Raw genomic sequence first — 17,634 nt, 5'->3', positions numbered from 1 at the left:
CTCTTCTGGCTGCTGAGGACACTCGCCGTATTTGGCTGTGGTTTATGCTACGTGCAGATGAACAGAATCAACTTTTGGGGATTAGATGATGCTTGTACTACTGAAAATCACTTTATCCATAAAAACCACGTAAACAGACATGAAGGAGAACGTGTTTGTAACACTAACATTCAGTAAAAAGGACTAGATGTTACAGTCCCTGATAATGCATTGCTTTAGATGGAGAGACTCTTGAGGGATGGCTGTTATGAGGAAAGGCAGCCCAGAAACTTTGCCAGCAGCACACATCGTTGTGTGCCTCAACTTTCTTTTTTTTCTTTTTTTTTTTTTTTTCTTTTTTTTTTTTAAACAAAAACCAACAGAATAAGCAGACAAAAAATACATATATCGATCACCTGGATCACCTGTTGAGAAAGAAAAAAGAAAACAAGCAGAAGAAAACGAGAGTAATAGAATAAACAACATCACAATGATATATGGGAATATAACACTACATACTTAATATTAAACATTATTGTGCAGCACGTAAGATCGACAGCGCACAGTGTGCTTTGAGGTAGCAGCCAAAAAGGGTGTAGTTTGTGTGTGTGATCACCTGTGTGTACACCTGTGAGCATGAGCGCGCTTGTATTTAAAAGGTTCCTTAATGTAATGATCTGCTAGAGGGTGTGGGGGGCCACAGTCCCATCCTCCAGGGCATGAAGCAGGTATGGAGGAGATCAAAACTCCAGACATCCAGAGGCCCCCAGAACACAAGAGACCAAGGAAGACCAACAGAGGGGCAGCCGCGCCACTGTCCCAGAAAGAGCTGAGGAGAGTCCCAGATGAGGGATCACTCAGCAGCCGCGGAGCAGAAGCCAGGGGGGGTTGCAGTGACGTGCCCGTGAGCTCCGCCGGCAGCCAGCTGTGCCTGAGTGACCGAGCCCCAGGCCGAGAGGCCGAGGGCACCCCACCCCCGAAGTGGCCCGAGCGAGCCCCAGGTTCCAGGCCCCGATAAGCAGCCACCAAGGAGTGAGCCGGTGTGTACCCGGACGCCCACCTCCGGACACAAAGAACCACCAACGCATCGATGTCTGAGGGCGTCTGCCACCGGCAGGGGAAGTGGTGGGGGGAGATAGGCCTCCAAACCTTGGAGGGCCTGAGATGTCCCCAGAGAGGTGGCGTCTGATACCCAACCTGACATATATGTCAGGGTGTGCCTCAACTTTCGGTCTTTTACCCAGGCTAATCTGCCATTTTCCTTCCTTGGTTAGGTTTAGGGATTAGAGATCTGATCTAGATTATCATTTTAAATTTGGGACACATCATCAGTAGTGGACCTTGAATTCATCGGGTGTTTCAGCCATTATCACTAGACACCCTCATCCAAGGAGGCCCTGCCAGGGTTGATCAGGCCCCAGAGTGTGTCACTGGTTTATGTTAAATTGTTATTTCTCTTCTTCTTTCTTCTGTTTAGTTTCCTACAGTTTATTTTCTATCTATTCACTGCAACTGAGAAATAATCAGTGTTGGGGAGGTTACTTTTAAAATGTATTCCATTACAGATTACAGAATACATGCCCCAAAATGTATTCTGTAACGTATTCCGTTACGTTACTAAATGAGGGTAACGTATTCTGAATACTTTGGATTACTTAATATATTATCATGCTTTTTACAACTAGCTGAATGTACTATTGCTGTGATTTATTACTATTACTGAAGGTCCGCGGCTCCGAACCATAGTAAAGGGACCTCTGGCTAATACGTCGGGCTCGTAGCCAAAAACTAGCTTTACTTTGTTGTCTGGGTCAACTTTGCTAGCGAGAGACAGAGAGAGGCGTTGAAAGGCTGCTCCAACGGAACTTATTGTTTCGGAGGAAAACACGAACACAGCGTACAGTCGAGTCTTAATAGCTTACTTACAACTGGGCTCGTCAGGCACTCTTTTTAGCTGCAGTGGTTATTATTATATTTACATGCTTCCAGCTCCCGTTTCTGCTCCGTGACAGCTCGTACTTTTCCACTCTCCTTTTTCTCCCTCCCTCGCTCACAGACACATAACGGGTATGGTAGTCCATTCTCCCTGCAGCACGGACTACACTGCCCATGATGCTACATTCTTTAGAGCTATGCCTGTAGCATTCTGCCTTTTAGCTTAGCACAACAACAACAATAAAAAGGCGCTCTCTCACCCAGGAAACACAGAGAGAGAGAGCGTCACCCTGTAACCATGGCAACCGTAACGCTGCCGCCTGGAACAACAGAGCGTAGCTGTCAAACAAACCCAAACAGTCCTGACCCGCCACAATATGAAACAGGAAAGTACCGCCGTGTAATCCTTTTATTTCAACAAAGTAACTGTATTCTAAATACCACCTTTTTAAACGGTAACTGTAACGGAATACAGTTACTCATATTTTGTATTTTAAATACGTAACGGCGGTACATGTATTCCGTTACTCCCCAACACTGGAAATAATACTTACCTCTTTAGCATTTATGGAGCCTCACTTCTTCAAAGGGATAGAAAAGGTGATAGAGAGGAGTAAGACAAAAGGGACAAGATAGGAGAGAGCAGAGAGGAGGAAGGGGGGCGCCCGATCTGACTTCCCACACCTCCCGACCAGATCAGGCTGTACGCTCTACCTCCCCACTTTCGCCCAGAAAAGGGAAGACGAGCAGAGGGGAGAAGAGCGGAATATTTATTTTCTCTCGTGGTTAGCTGACTGCCTTAGCTGCCCAATTGATGTCAACCCTTTTTAACCATAGCCAGTGACTGGTCCTCTCAGCAGTGTTAGCCAATTCTCTTATAGCCTGCCGTTGCGCCTGTCCTCTGATCCCAATCTCTCTAAGCAGCTTTGCTGTTGTACTGGCAACAAAGCCCCTGCACCCCACTTCCACCGGGCACACCTTGATCTTCCAGCCTCTGTCCTCTGCCTCAGCTGCCAAGTTGGCATACCGCAACTTCTTACGCTCAAACGCTTCCTCAATTACTTCCTCCCATGGTACCGTCAGCTCAATGATGTACGCAAGTTTTTGGGAGTTAGACCAAAGGATGAGGTCTGGTCGCAGAGTTGTTGTTACGATCTCTGTGGGAAAAATTAGCCTCTGATCCAAGTTCACTTGCATCTGCCAATCCCTGGCAACCTTCAGCGGGCCCAGGTCTGGGTTTGAGGGGCTCGTCCTCAGCTTGTCTCCTTCCCGGGCAAATGTTGATGAAAACTGACGCTCCTCTTGGTTCGTGAAAGGTTGAGCGTTGATGGATTTTCTTTTGCACTCAACTTTCTCGGCTAGACACCTGAGAACCTGGTTGTGTCTCCATGTGTATCTGCCCTGAGTAAGTCTAGTCCTACAACCAACCAAGATGTGCTTGAGAGTGGCTGGGACTGTACACAGGGGGCAGGATGGGTCCTTTCCAAACCACAGCTGCAGATTTAATGGGGAAGGTAGCACATCGAACATTGCTCGGATGATGAAACTTAGTCTATTAGACTCCATACCCCAGATTTCACTCCATGAGAGTTTCCTCTTTTCCACACTCTCCCAATTCACCCAGCGACCCTGGTTGGCCAGCGCTATGGCTCTGGCATGTCTGGCTGTTTCCTCCTGTCGACACACCTCCTTCACCACCATTTTTCAACATTCGGTTACAGATGCCTGTTGCCACCAAGGTGTTACTGCGCCAAGACTAAATCCTCCTCTGCCCTGTTGAACGTGACCCACCACGTCACGATGCCGAAGAGCAGCTTTCGCCTGTAGCACTGATGTGGCTGGGGTCCACTTCCTCCCCATTGCTAGAGTGGGAGCAGTGCCTCTCACTATGGGGTCCCGGGAGTCCGTGAGTGACATCTCAAGCCTCACTTTTGCACATTTAAACTCTGCAACCAGGCTGGGGATAGGCAATGACAGTATCCCGTCGCTATAGAGTCCAACGCTGCTGAGGCATTTGGGAAGTCCGAGCCACTTCTTAACGTAGGAGCTCACTAGCCTCTCTAGTCGATTGGCGTGATTGAGTGAGACCTCGTACATTGTCAACGGCCACAGTAGTCTGGGTAAATACCCAAACTGGAAGCACCAGAGCTTCAGTTTCCCTGGGAGTGCAGTGTTGTTAATCCGCTGGAGGTCATCAGCCAAGTTCTGCCTTAGTTGTTCTAGTTGCCACGTATCATTGAGGTCTGCATTGTACCACTGTCCCAGGCTCTTTATGGGTTTCTCTAAGACTGTTGGAATCGGTTCTCCACTGATATAGAATTGCTCAGCTGTCAGTTTTCCTTTTACGATGGAGATGCTCTGAGATTTAGTCGGCTTAAACTCCATTCTTGCCCATTCGATGTTTCCTGTAGCTTCTGTAGCCATCGCCTAGTACGTGGTTTTGTTGTTGTAGTGATGGTCATGTCATCCATGTAGGCTCTAATGGGAGGAAGACGAAAGCCACTCTTGAGTCTCTCACCTCCCACTACCCACCGGGATGCTCGCATGACCAACTCCGTTGCCATGATAAATGCCAGAGGGGAAATCGTGCAGCCTGCCATAACTCCAATTCCCAGGTGCTGCCAGGCTGTGGTGGTGTTCTCAGCTGTCACACAAAACTGTAAGTCCTGAAAGTAGGTCTTGACCAGTCCTGTGATGTAGTTTGGTACGCTGAAATAGTTGAAGGCCATCCACAAGATCTCTTTTGGGACTGACCCAAAGGCGTTGGCAAGGTCTAAAAAGACCACATGAAGGTCTCTTCGTTCTTTCTTGGCAGTTTGGATCTGGTGCCAGATGACGCTGGCATGCTCCACACATCCTGAGAAGCCCCGGATGCCGGCCTTCTGCACTGATGTGTCAATATAGTTGTTTCTTTGCAGGAAAGTAGATAGCCTTTGGGCCAAATCATTGAAGAAGATCTTTCTCTCTACATTCAGCAGGCTGATCTGGTGAAACTGACTGATGGATGAGTTCTTCTCCTTAGGGATCAGAATACCTCCTGCTCTTCGCCAAGCCTTTGGAATCACTCCTTTCTGCCACGCTACCTTCATCAGCTTCCACAGGTATTCGAGGACTTGTGGGGTGTTTTTATAGAGCCTATATGAGATGCCATTAGGTCCTGGGGCCGATGCTTCTCTTGTCTGCTTCACTACCTTCTCCACTTCACTCCATGTAGGTGGTCTTATGTCCATTTGGTGTTCAGGTACCTGGATAGGCGGCATATCACTCGGAATGGTAACTGGCTCATGCCTCTGATAATAAGAGTAAGTTTTCCTCAGATGATCTTCCAGGTCTTTTATGGGCATTTTGAGGCACCCGCTCTTCTCTTCAACAAAAAGGCCCTTAACAAAGTTGTATGGGCTGCTGTAGAAAGGGGTCCTTGTCCATTCTTTCTTCTGACGTTGTCGTCTGAGGTGTTCTGCTCTTCGCAGCTTAGTAAGTTGTTGCTTTATTTCCTCCTGCAGGGCAGTGAGTCCCTCCCTTTCTGTCTCATAGGCCCTCCTCCACCGTTTCCTCAGTTGTCTTCTCTCTTTCACTTATCTACCACTTTCCCGCTGTCTCCTAGACTTTAACTGGTTTAAATGGCCTTTAAACCAGTAACCTCTGAGAACTGTTTCTGCTATTAAAACAGTTTGTTTTGATAACCCTGAATGATTCTTGGTCACAACATTTGAAAGCTCATTTTACTCCACACACATTTGGAAAATCACAGTTTGAACATAAAATCCCAGAATAATTAGTATTTGAGATTGCTGCAGCAACATCATTAAAGAAAAATATCTTTTCATGTTGCTGTGCTTTCATTTGAAAATATAAAATGTTAAAGTTTTTTATGTAAAACATAAAAACAACAAAAACTTAAGATGTTAAAGATGTCCTGATGAAATCTGTGAATGTCTCGATTCATCTGTGTTTCCATCTGAGAGTCTACAGGGCGAACACTGAGGTTGGGTTTTAGAAATACAAATGGCAACAGGACACATGTTAACTTTGACCACACTAACGTCTAGTTTAAGGTGAGAGAAGTAAATGCATCACAGAAGCTAAAAGGAGCTGCTTCTGCCGACATTAGTTCAAATAAAATACAAGTGATTTTGGATAAGACCCATGAGATGGTTCACATCATCTAACAAGACTCAAACAGAACCTGGAATATTAAAGTTCACTTCCTGTCTGTGTGATGATTGTACTTTTATTACCTGAGCTAATGTGGATGCTGTAAAATCAGCCGGGCTGAAAAACAAGTACACATAAGGACAAACTGTGCTGTAACTTCACATGTTGTGAAATCTTTGAGAAAAGAAAAACAGAGAAGTCATAAATCCTTGATATGTTGACATCATGTCAGCAATGCACACAGACGTAAGTTGAAAGGGTGAGCTTAACAGTTAAGATACAGTCCTCCATACAGTCTGTACACACTTTGTCATCGATAATAAAGGTGTGATAATAAATAAAACCATAAATGTTAATCAAGTCATTTGATTTATTCTAAATTGGAAAATTATTTTCCAGTTTATTTAATTTCCACCATTTTTGTGACTGTTTCACTTCCAGGTTGTTGTAAATGAAAGTGGATTCAAACTTCTGCTGTGCAGCTTACTTAAATGTCACCATAACCATGACTGGAGTTTGGAAATGTAAAGGACATTATACCGTAACTATTACTCTAAAATCAGTGCTGTGACTATAAGATCACAACCTGATTTCAGTCTAACATCAACATTCTGACCCCTGGAAACAGAATGAGATCACAGGATGGCAACAAAATGGACTTTAAAATGAGATCTACCCTAACAAAGAGTAAGTGCACCTATGTAAGAACAAGCATCACTGCTGTTTGTTTTGCATACAGGCTCAGGGCTGCTTGTCTCCTCGTGGCATTTTCTTATTTAACCATTGGTGACTTGGAACCTCAAAGTTTAGCAACAAGACACTTTGTTTCCTTTTTCAAACATTTCTTTCAGTCATCTGTGTTTATCAGTGACTAATCTTTATTCAATAACCACAAAGTACACAAATACAAGATTAAATATTTTATTTTGCTTTATTGGTGGATCAGGGAGGAGTCCCAGCTCGGGGGTCGCACCGTGAGTCAGATGTTACTTTGCCCACACCGGCTGCTGTGTGACCCTCTCAGGGATCCTCGCTCTGGTACGATCCTCTATGTGAGGTGGAGCGTTTATAATTTGAACTTTGAATCGATTTTCCTTTTTTGGATTAAACAAAGAAAACAAGTTAAAGCCTTCCAGCGGGGCATGCAGCCCCCAGCTCCCTCCATCCTGTTACAAAAACACTGGTTTAATTAAGAATCATAATATTGGAAATATTTCCAAAATAATTATATTGGAATAATAATTGTAAAGAAGGCCCAACAGTGTCTCCAATTTCTAAGAATCTTCAGAAAATGGATCCAAAGGAGCAGCTTCTGATCGTCTTCTACTGCTGCTCCACCTGTGGATGGTTCTCCCGCTGCAGCATCCTACGGGACCGTCCACGCCCAGGGCATCGGGTGTTTAAGCTGCTGCCGTCTGGCAGGATGTTCAGGCTGCTGAGGTCGCAGACAAACAGACTGAAGGACGGCTTTTACATCAGGGTAACGGCCCTAATCAATGCAAACAGCTGAGCTGATTGAATACCTCCCTGGACCTATTGTACCATGTATGACTGTGCAATGACAATAACGAGCATCTTATCCTAATAACCTTTTTACTGTGGTTTAACACATTTTCTCACACAGGTCCATAAAAAGCTTTCAAAAAGTTTACTTTTTGACCAAAAAGTAAACTTTGTCTTAAAATGACCACAGTACGACATTATGATTTATTATTCCATCATTTTCATTTCTGTCTCAAACATCTGATTCTTGCCATATTTTTATGATCAAATTTTTTTTGGGGTTATATCAGAATTTTATGATATTCATAAAAATGATGACTCCCATTAACTTTTATTACTTCCTTTAATACTTACTAAGTCATTATTCATTTGACAGGGGGCCATAAATCACTGGTTTTGACATAAGGTGTATAATATCACTGTCTCGCCTGGATGAGCTTCAGAAGATCCAACCTGACTGTACAAAATCGACCCAGGCAGCTTTTGTCGACCCCTCTGGTTGAAGACTTATCTGTGTCGTAGGTAAGTTAGCATCCCTACTTAGTTGAGCTGGGCGAAGATGGGCATTTCCAGCAGACCCCTGTTTTTTTTGTTTTTGAGAAAGCACCAGTCTAATCGTTCAGTTAGAACTGTCACAGAAAACACCACACCTCTCTGTTCCACGTTTATTTGGCATCCAACAAAATCCAATAAAAGCTTTAAGAATTAACATGTTTCACCATCACCAAAAACAACATTTCTCCCAATAAAAATGTAAAACTAGAAGGTCCAAAATCATAAAAAGCAAGCATTACGGCTCGGGGTGTAAGTACATGATGCAAGCAGCTCGAGACAGGCAAGTTGGAAAAAGGCAGAAATCTAATCCTACTGATAGTAAAGCACAACACAGATTAAAGATCCACACTGAAGAAAATCAAGCAGAGGTTTTCCCTTCAGTTGACTCACAGCCACCTGAAACTATTCCAACATGACAGGGTGTTTCAGCTGTAACCACAAAAAACAGAAAAGACCTCCTGAGAAAACAATTCTACTTCATCTTTTATTCGGTGAAATCTAACAGCACTTTAGAGTCAAGTTTGTTCTTTTTAACAACCAAAGCAAAGTTTGATTATTACGTTTCCACCGTGCTTGCAGTTGGATTGAAATCGAGTCTTTTAAACCCCCATTTCACTCCGTCCTCCCTCACAGTGTTACCCACTGGCTGCTCAGGATGATAATGCCAAAAGTTGAGAGAAAAACGCGTAGCCGTGTAAGCCATCTAACCGTCCACTGAGTTGCAGCCACAGTAAAGTCCCAGCCAGTGTGTCAGCTGTGTGCTCCGGAGGAAAACAGCTCACCTCTCGCTTCATCTCGCCCTCTGCTGGGCTCTGACGGCCACAAAAAGATGCAGTGATGTTTATAGGTACAACTTGACAGTCAGCTATGTAGGTGAGAGAGGGAAGGTATTTTCAAGTTGAGGGTGAGGTGGCTTTTGCCTTCCTTCCCTCCTTCCTCTCCTGGTGCCACCATGCCCACTCAGACCCCAAAAAGGAAGGCCGGTCAGCAGGCGCACCAAGTGCCGTGTTAGCCCAATCACCCATTGTTGGGGGGAGTGTGGTTGCAGCAATGCTACGAGGTTGCTGCCCCAGTTTGGGTACCCAGGGGTGCGGGAGGGTGGACTAAGCATCCACGTCCCATATTCTTCCCCTAGTATGGCCTGGTACTGCTGTTTTGACACCCAAGTCCCGCTGGACTCTGGTGGATCTCCAAGCCTTCGCTGGACCAGACATGAAGCAGCAGAGCGTTCACACCCATGCAGTCCAGCCCTCATACAGCTGGGCCAAGTTATCCATGTTGGTAGCCTCCTTGATAACAAAGTCCACCTGCAACCAAACCAGATGGGGTCAGTTTTAAATACAGACAACGTTATTGTTACGATATCTGACCCTTTCATAATGATAATGACTATAATCTGCTCAGATGATCTGATTCCAGTCTTTGTTTAAAACTGTACTTTGCTGTGCTCAGACTCATGCAGACCACTGCTGCTGCTGCTGCTGCTGCATTACAAAGGCTTCAGAGATAAATCCATGTGACTCTCACGGCAGCAGACATCTACTTCACACTGTGTCAGCACATTTTGTTTGTTTCTTTTAAACAACCTCTTCATCCTGTCACGAGGCTGCTTTGACATGCCTCCCTATTCTCCTGATGGTTACAAAATGATGTGCTACCTGCTCGGAGACACTCATCCTCCTGTTGGGATCGATGTCTCGGCCCTCCAGTTTGGCTTTCACTCTCTTCCACACGCTGACCGCGTACGAGTTCCTCTCTTGGACCGCTGAAATAGAACAAAGTGTTTGTTCAGATGAAGTCTCTAATGTTACACATCTGCACAGGACCCTGTGTAGACACTGGAATACAATTTCATTTGCTAAAGGTAGGTATGCACCAAGCCTACAACTCCTGCTGAACATAAGTACTGAGCCTGTAATCCTCACTCTGAGAAAGGGAACGAATGCTCTTTGACCTCAGACTGCTGCATACATATTACATATTTGTGAAACCTGCTGCTTTTTCAAAAGCACCAGTTTCCAAAGATTGTGAGGAGAGTGAAGGAAGAGTACCTCGTCCTGTTTTGGGGTCTCGTACAGCCCTCTTGGGGCTGGAGTTGAGACCTTTACTGCTCACTAGAGTACTGGGCGGGGTATCGGTCGGGGTTCCCAGGTTGCGTGGGAGAGCCTTGCGTGCATTCTGGGACATCGAGTCTGGCTGGGTTTTCACCCCACTGCATCTGACAGCTAAATGAAAAACATAACAAATACACACATGTGTGTACACATGAGCTGTGTTCACTTGACAGGACGCACACTGACACCAGTGAAAACCCATTTTCCCCACCATAAAGTTTGCAGCATGCTACAACATTGACTGGTTACAAGCTACTATGAGACGGTGCACGTGTGGGAGGCTGTACCTGCTGCAAAGCTCGACTGTGCTGCAGAAACAGGACTGGAGCACTCAGTGTCTCTGTCGGTCACCAGTGGGGAGGCAAAGCCCACCAGGCCGTTATAGACGCTGTTGGAATAAACGGATGCATGCATTAATAACAAGATTTTTATGTGAAAATGAAAAAGATCAGTAAGTGTGTGTGTGACCCAAGCACCTCTGGCTCTGTGAGTGCAGCTCTTTCAGAGTACTGGGGATTTCTTCCAGTAGTTCTAGCTGCTCCTGGCTGAGGTGCTGTCCACTGGCCTGGACAACAGTGAACAGCACTAACTGGATGTTGTCTTGCCAAGCTTTGTACTCCAACAGGAAGTGACGCACGCTGCCCTCGTATGTCACCTCTTCACCATCCGCCAGCGCTGCCTCCTCATCCTGTACGACATAAGTAAGAACAGTGACGACTGCAGATTCACAGCAGGATGCAGCAACGTGCAACACACGTGTGGACCATTTTTAAACCTTTGTGCTCGCTCGTCTTCTGCACTTATTCAAATGGCAAACACATAATAGTGGTGAAAACACCCCAGATTTTAAAATCAGCTGTGTGTGTGTGCCTCAGGTGTACCTTGGCCATGGCCCTCAGCAGGTGCTTGACGTCAGCTAAATGGCGGTTGTGATTAGAGAGAATCGTTTTGATCGAGTCCACCAGCAGCTGCAGTGTTTCTCCACAGGTTTCCAGCTGCTGCTCCCGTTCCTCCTGATTCCTCTGCTCCATGTTTAGCTCATCCTCCAGCTGCCTCTGGGCACAGCTGAGCCACTCCACACTGCCTATAGGCAAGTCTAGCACTGGACTCTGTAGCAATGGAAAGCACATCGCTGTCTTATCAAGTTTCTCCAAACTCACTGGGTGATCACTCAAAAAACGTTTCAAGAAATGCAGCTGAGGGCAAAGAACATAAGGATGCAAACATGGTGGCCATTGATAGAGAAACAAAAAGAAGATGTTTCATACAAACATCTGTTAGACTGTGAAGATGAACTGTGAATGCAAACAGAAACATTTAGTTTCAGTAGGAGCTCCAAGCGTTACATGTCAAAGGTGGGTTTGGAATGGTTAATGTTTGGCTAGCACCGACGGAGAAAACTGACCCTCGCTCTGACCTCAGTAAATGTTTGTTTATTAACTCAGCTGGTTGTCTGACTGCATGCTGAGAGTTTTAATAAAAAGTTTTAATAACTTCCTGAACTCGGTGTTTTTTAAATGTATCATAGCCTGACAGACTTGTTGAGGGCTGGTGAAACTAGGTTTAATATCCTACATGTGACAGCAGAGCATTATATGTGGAAATGAACGTTATTAAAGATGAAGGACTAATTATTTCGATTTAAAATGTTATCAGTACATGTGGTACAAAAACAAGGCTGCACCAGAAAAACTTTATTGTTGACAGAAATGTAGGTCAAAGGTCAAACCAACCAGTCTGCGCAGGAGCTGGAGTTCCAGTGCAGACACCGTGCTGCTAAACTGGGCAGCGTACGAACACGTCTGCTGGCAGCGCTTCAGCAGTTCAAACAGGGCTGCATCCATGCTGAGAGCCTCGGGGGATCGGGTCCGAAGGCCTTCAAAGTTGAGGATCGTGGAGCACAGGAATGTGACCTGGAAAGGAAGAGTGGCAAAATTGGCATTTTGTCCAAATGTGGTGATCAGTGACAGTAGGAGGCGAACACAGCAGCGGCTGTACCTGGCTGGTGCGCTGGTTGTCTCTGGCCACCATGGCGCGTCTCTCTCTGATGGTCATCTCAAAGTCCTGCAGGACAGGCGCCAGTGCTGGGTTGGCTCCACCGGCCCACTTTAAACGCTGCTCGATGCTAGCCTCCAGCGATGCTAGCTTCTCCTGAAGACACCACCAACGTGAATCACAGGACAGGAAAAATGTTTCATTCAATTCACAAGTGGGTGCATGTGAGATACATAGACTGGTTTTCCATTACAACAGTGTGCATGCTTGTCGTCATAGCAATGCGACATGAACGCTACAACAAAGGGGGCGTCGCTTGGCTAAAATCAGGCTTCAAACTTTCCTTTTTGCTAAAGTAGCATAAGTGAGCGTCTCACTAGACCCCCTCCTGCGTTCTGAATGACACCTGATGCTATACACAGGTAGCCCCTCCTGACATTGGTGTCACTTAGCCAGCCTGTAGGGGCTGGTGTAACAGCAGCTTCTGATGAGGGGCGTCCCCATAGTGAGACACTCACATCTGATACTCAGAGAACCTGGGTTATATACATAACCTTAAGTTAGCTTGAAGGACTTTTGGTTTGCCTGGCCTGGCAACCCATCAGGCTTTTCCTGAATTTCACTGACAGGTAATGTTACTGAGCTGCTGCAGTTTAACTTTACTATGAGATTGTCCTGTAGTAGTTCCATTGTTAAACATACTAAAGTATGTTTAACAATGTCATTCTCCTAAAGTGGCCAGAAACTATTATGGTTTTGATCTGGGAATGAAGACAAACTCACCTGAATGGAAACAATGGCTGCTTCGTCCTGACTCAGCTTATACAGCTTCTTCTTCATGTTGCTGAGGATCACAGAACGAGGAGGAATGCTGACACTTAAAGGCTGATTACTGGGACCCAGAACATCCTCGTGCTGCCACTGAAAGAAACGTACCAATAAAAACAGTGGTATGTTTGGACGAGCCACCAAATGACATGAAGTTATGTCAGAGATGATCCAGACATCAATTACCACTGATTCTAATAAAGCTGACCAGAACTCGCCCCTTTCTTTGCAGCGCTTTGTGTTAACTTCACTGATCTTCAGCTTACACCGCAGGCGACTGGAAGTATTTTTTTGTGATGTGAAAAGCGATCTTACACTATAATGCATCACAACTCCAAAAGCATCACTACACACTGGTGCATGTACCTGGAACATAGCGATGTGCAGCTGGCTCCTCTGCAGGCTGGCCTTGGCAGCTTCCAGGTTGCTATCCAGCCTCCTCAGCAGGTCAACTTTTTTCCATGCCGTGTCATAGGAAGACACCAGCACTGTGGCTCTGTTCAACAGCAGCTGGGAGACTCGACCTGACGTCAGACCCTGCTCCACTGCCTTCTTACAGAGCTCGTCCAGAGAAACCTTTGGAGAAACACACACAGCAAAGGTTACTTTATGGTGTTCTTTACAGTCTTTGAAAACTGGAACAATAAATGTGTATCCACTTTACATTTACACTAAAACATTTCATATCATTCAACATTTCACACACACACAGGGTTTTTTTGTATATAAGGTTTTTCCACTTTTCCATGATGGAGTACTGTGAGCAGAATCTGGTGAAAAATGAAGAATCCGTTTTGGAAAAAGGTTGCAACATGAAAAATATTTGGAACAGGTGACACATGAGTATGAGATCCAGAAAGGTAATGACTGTCCGACAGTCTGAGGGGGAGGCTTTGAAAGAACAGGTTCTTAATTCAAACCCACTGATTACTGCAACTCTCTGCAGCTGAGAGAGCGATACTTATTTTTAAACAGGCTGAGTAAGGACTACCTGACCAAGATGGGCAGCAATGATCAACAGATCAACCAACCTGAACTAGAATGCAGCCAACAAGTGCTCAGCATTTCTAAAGACTCCTTTAAGATAGTTGGAAAAATTCAATAACGAACACTCTTTTTTAACGTTGACATGGAGAACATGAAAAACGTTGAACTAACCTGGAGAACAAAGATATAATACTGAACACACAGATCATACCTTGCTCTCTGCACCAAAGTCTTTTGCTTCCACCTGAGCGACAATGTCCACACCGAGGGCAGAGAGGGTGCTGCAGAGGGCCAGACTGAGGGCTTGGCTGGGCATACCCATAAGCATCTGCCGGACAAACTCAGCAGTGAAGGCCTTGATGGGACGAATCATCTGTTCCTCGCTGACCACTGCTGCACCCGACCCAGTGCTGCTGGGCCGGCCGTACAGGGACTTCCCCAAACCAACAGGTCCATTTGTAGGTAACAGGTCGTCAGCTGGGGCGCAGGTACCTGCAGAGATTTGTCCCACAGTCATCAGACACGCTACAAGAATATCTGGTTATTTAAACCACAGAGCTCACAAATACCTCAGAAAGCTATGTTCTCTCTTTCTATGGGAAACACTGAGCACAGTCTGACTTTGTCAAAGTGCAAACATCCAGAAACACTTCATAGTGGAAGAAGGAAAGGCTGTAGATTATGGCTAAATCAATATTTTAACAATGCTTTAAGCATGCTCATGGCATCAAGTGGGTGCTTTTAATAAAGTGCAACAACATGATAAGATCATCCTCAGTCTGTGTGGCCGTGAAGAGCTCTTACCAGAAAGAGTCTGAGCAAACGAGGAACACAGCCTGAAGAAATCCCTGACAGTCTGCAGTCTCTTGATGAAGAACACTTCCTCCATCAGCTGACGCTGATTCAGGCTATCAAAGAAGTGGAGCTGTGTGGCTCGGGCCTCCCTCAGAACATCCACCTTTCTCCACAGGGGCGGCACCTCTAAAGAACTCAGCTAAGGATAATGCAGAGCAAAGTAATATTAGTCGCTCCAGGAAACAACAGTGTAAGAAAAGCAGACTAGTTCCTGAAGAGCAGGTTAGGACTGGATCCAAGCTTATCCTGACACCTCTCTATCATGCACCTGCTGTCAGAATACAAAGTGCATTGTTGTTTGCTGTGTTGGTACACAATCATGCCTGTGTAGCGTGTTAAGAATAACATGGAACCTGGTGGCCAATTATGGTACAGAATTGAACTCAATATTTAAAATAAACAAGCTATAAAATGCACCGTGGGTCATAAAAATATCACGTTACAGACGTGACAAGGATTTCTGATGTCATTTTAGGTCTTTAACTGCATTGTTCTGCCCTCTGCAGCCCCTAATCTCTTTGCAGTGGCAGGTGTTGCTAATTGACCAGGTGTGGATAAAGGCCTACCTGAGGCGGGCTTTCATAAAGGCTCACTAGTGTTTGTCTTAGTGGTACCAGCTACTTTAGCCAACTTGTTATGCGATTTAAAATAAAAGCTCTTCTCTGTGAAATTTGGTATCAGTCTCCATGTTTATGTTGCAGCTTTTGAGCCGGGTCGTAACATGCATTCACTGAATGTGCAGAAATGTAAGCTCTACCTTTTCAGTCAGCTGCCCAAAGGCCGTCTCCAGCTGAGTGAACATGCCATCAAAGGCAACCAACAACATTTGACCTGCAGACATCTTTGGTGTGTCCTGACCCTGTCCATCCATGCTATGAGGCTGGATCAGTTCAGAGTACTGCACACGCATCATTCTGAAAAACAGACACACACAAAACAGACTTTAAGCATGCAGGTTAGCAGCAAGTTAAACAGCACTGTGTCTGCTAAAAATGCATGACAGGAACTCCACCTGGTGATGTGGAGGCAGTGGTTACGGCCGTTGTGGTCCAGGCCTGTGCCGGTTTGCAAACTATCGGCCAAACCTTGCAGGCCAAGACCATCAGAGCTCTGATCTACCAGCTGCTCCAGTTCTGCCAACATGGACTCCAGAGTGGGCTCCCCTTTGATCATACATCGCAGAGCCTCTGGAAAGATGATCTGACGGAAATTGGTGTTCAGCTCCTGCAATAAAAAGATGACAGGCCAGAGCAATGTCAGCAAAAAGACTTTACACGGCCTCAGCCTGTTCCTGCTCAGCTTCATAGTTTTGCAGGTGGACCTACCTGTAAGCACGTATACACAGCATTGGCCAGGTAAACAACCTGGGTGGTAGCTGAAGGTGGAGGGAGCTCCAGGTCATGAGTTAAAAGTGGGCAGTGTTGCAGCAGTGTTACAAGCGCACTGATGTTTCCAATCATACTGCATAGCTCCTCCAAAAACCACGCCCCATCCCGAGACGTCAGGTCCACGAGCTGCTCCCCAGCGCTGGTTGCTGCACCCTCCATCACCAGGTTGCGTCTACGGTCAAACAAACACACAAGACAAAAGTGGGTTCACTGTGTCCACTGCAGCTTTTATCCACCCACTCAAACCCAACCACACCGAGGTTGGACTGATCTCATTTCCAACGCTGCTGAGGACCACATCGTGTTTTATTACATCCCATTAAAGCCCCATAAGTAAAAATGGTGCACTCTCTTCTTCACATGACTGCATGCTGCTATAGGCACTTCACTTTATGCACAGAGCACTTCTCGCCATGTGACCTTCTGCCCACTCTAATGTGTGAGATCAGTAACAGTAGCACGCCTGCTAGCCCGGGTTTTAGTGCTTCCATGGTTATTATCACAGGTGAGTTGGCCAAGTCTCACTAAAGAAAACAGAGTCCTACATGATCTGACCAGGACTCAGTCGTGCTGACAGCAAAGAAAAATCGATGAGAGCTGGATGAGGTGGACCGATGAGGAGGCCTGCTTCCAGTCTGTAGAGCAGCCTGTGACAATAACAACAGTCTAGCAGATTGCTTTGGGATACAACCTTTAAAGCTCTGTGCCAATGCAACAACAGGCAGCAGGATGATTTTGTGGAGTGCTCGTGCAGGAATCATCTTCTTTAAAATGTAAATATTGATGGTGACCGACTTCAGACAGAAGAGGACCAGACAATCCAGTCTCAAAAATAACTGAACAAATAAAAACAACATCATCATTTTAAATACAAATATTCTTTTAAAAATTTGTTTAGCATTATTTTGCAGTCTTGAACTGTAGATCCCACAAAGGTGGTGTCCTCACTTGAGACACTCGTCTAAGACTGCAGCCGTCTTCAGTAAGCGATGAGCGGCCGTGCTGAAGAATCTGAGCTGCACCGTCTGAATGTTTAGAGCCTTCTACAGACATGAGTGACCATCACCATGTGGTTCAGATTAGGGCTCGTTTCTTTCCTCCTGCTTTATTTTTCAATTAAAAAACTTTGGTAAAGTTTATCTTACCAAAGATCTCTTTTCCAGAAAAAAAGGCTTTTTTAAATCTTTTCAGTCCTAACCAGTGGTTTGAACCTTAACCACAGTTTTAAGTGGTCTTTCAGGGTTTTTAGTGCTGCTGAGTGGATTTCTTCAGATTACTGACTCAGAAACTCTGGTGTTAGGTGGGACAAACTCAAACCTAAGTTTGGCTGCCTTCACTTA

At 45.5% G+C, this 17,634-nt stretch overlaps 1 protein-coding gene across 5 annotated transcripts in view; it reads right to left on the bottom strand.

Moving 5' to 3' along the window:
* Window positions 1–7,896: 7,896 nt before the first annotated feature.
* Window positions 7,897–17,634, bottom strand: part of smg1 (SMG1 nonsense mediated mRNA decay associated PI3K related kinase) — a 60,040-nt gene continuing 50,302 nt past the window's right edge. For all 5 annotated transcript variants that reach the window (XM_063471063.1, XM_063471065.1, XM_063471064.1 and 2 more), the window contains exons 50-64: window positions 16,232–16,466; window positions 15,919–16,130; window positions 15,664–15,820; window positions 14,856–15,045; window positions 14,263–14,543; window positions 13,431–13,640; window positions 13,020–13,157; window positions 12,240–12,392; window positions 11,975–12,154; window positions 11,123–11,350; window positions 10,718–10,929; window positions 10,529–10,629; window positions 10,179–10,352; window positions 9,786–9,892; window positions 7,897–9,434 (exon numbers count right to left, since the gene is read on the bottom strand). In XM_063471063.1, coding sequence (XP_063327133.1) covers window positions 9,357–9,434; window positions 9,786–9,892; window positions 10,179–10,352; window positions 10,529–10,629; window positions 10,718–10,929; window positions 11,123–11,350; window positions 11,975–12,154; window positions 12,240–12,392; window positions 13,020–13,157; window positions 13,431–13,640; window positions 14,263–14,543; window positions 14,856–15,045; window positions 15,664–15,820; window positions 15,919–16,130; window positions 16,232–16,466 — 2,656 coding nt within the window. In that variant the 3' untranslated portion in view covers window positions 7,897–9,356. The remainder of the gene's footprint in view (window positions 9,435–9,785; window positions 9,893–10,178; window positions 10,353–10,528; window positions 10,630–10,717; window positions 10,930–11,122; window positions 11,351–11,974; window positions 12,155–12,239; window positions 12,393–13,019; window positions 13,158–13,430; window positions 13,641–14,262; window positions 14,544–14,855; window positions 15,046–15,663; window positions 15,821–15,918; window positions 16,131–16,231; window positions 16,467–17,634) is intronic.

This window comes from Pelmatolapia mariae, linkage group LG4 (genome assembly GCF_036321145.2).
Source record: "Pelmatolapia mariae isolate MD_Pm_ZW linkage group LG4, Pm_UMD_F_2, whole genome shotgun sequence".
Classification (NCBI taxonomy): domain Eukaryota; kingdom Metazoa; phylum Chordata; class Actinopteri; order Cichliformes; family Cichlidae; genus Pelmatolapia; species Pelmatolapia mariae.
Note: the sequence above shows the minus strand (reverse complement) of the source record. Positions and strands in the feature narration are given on the sequence as shown.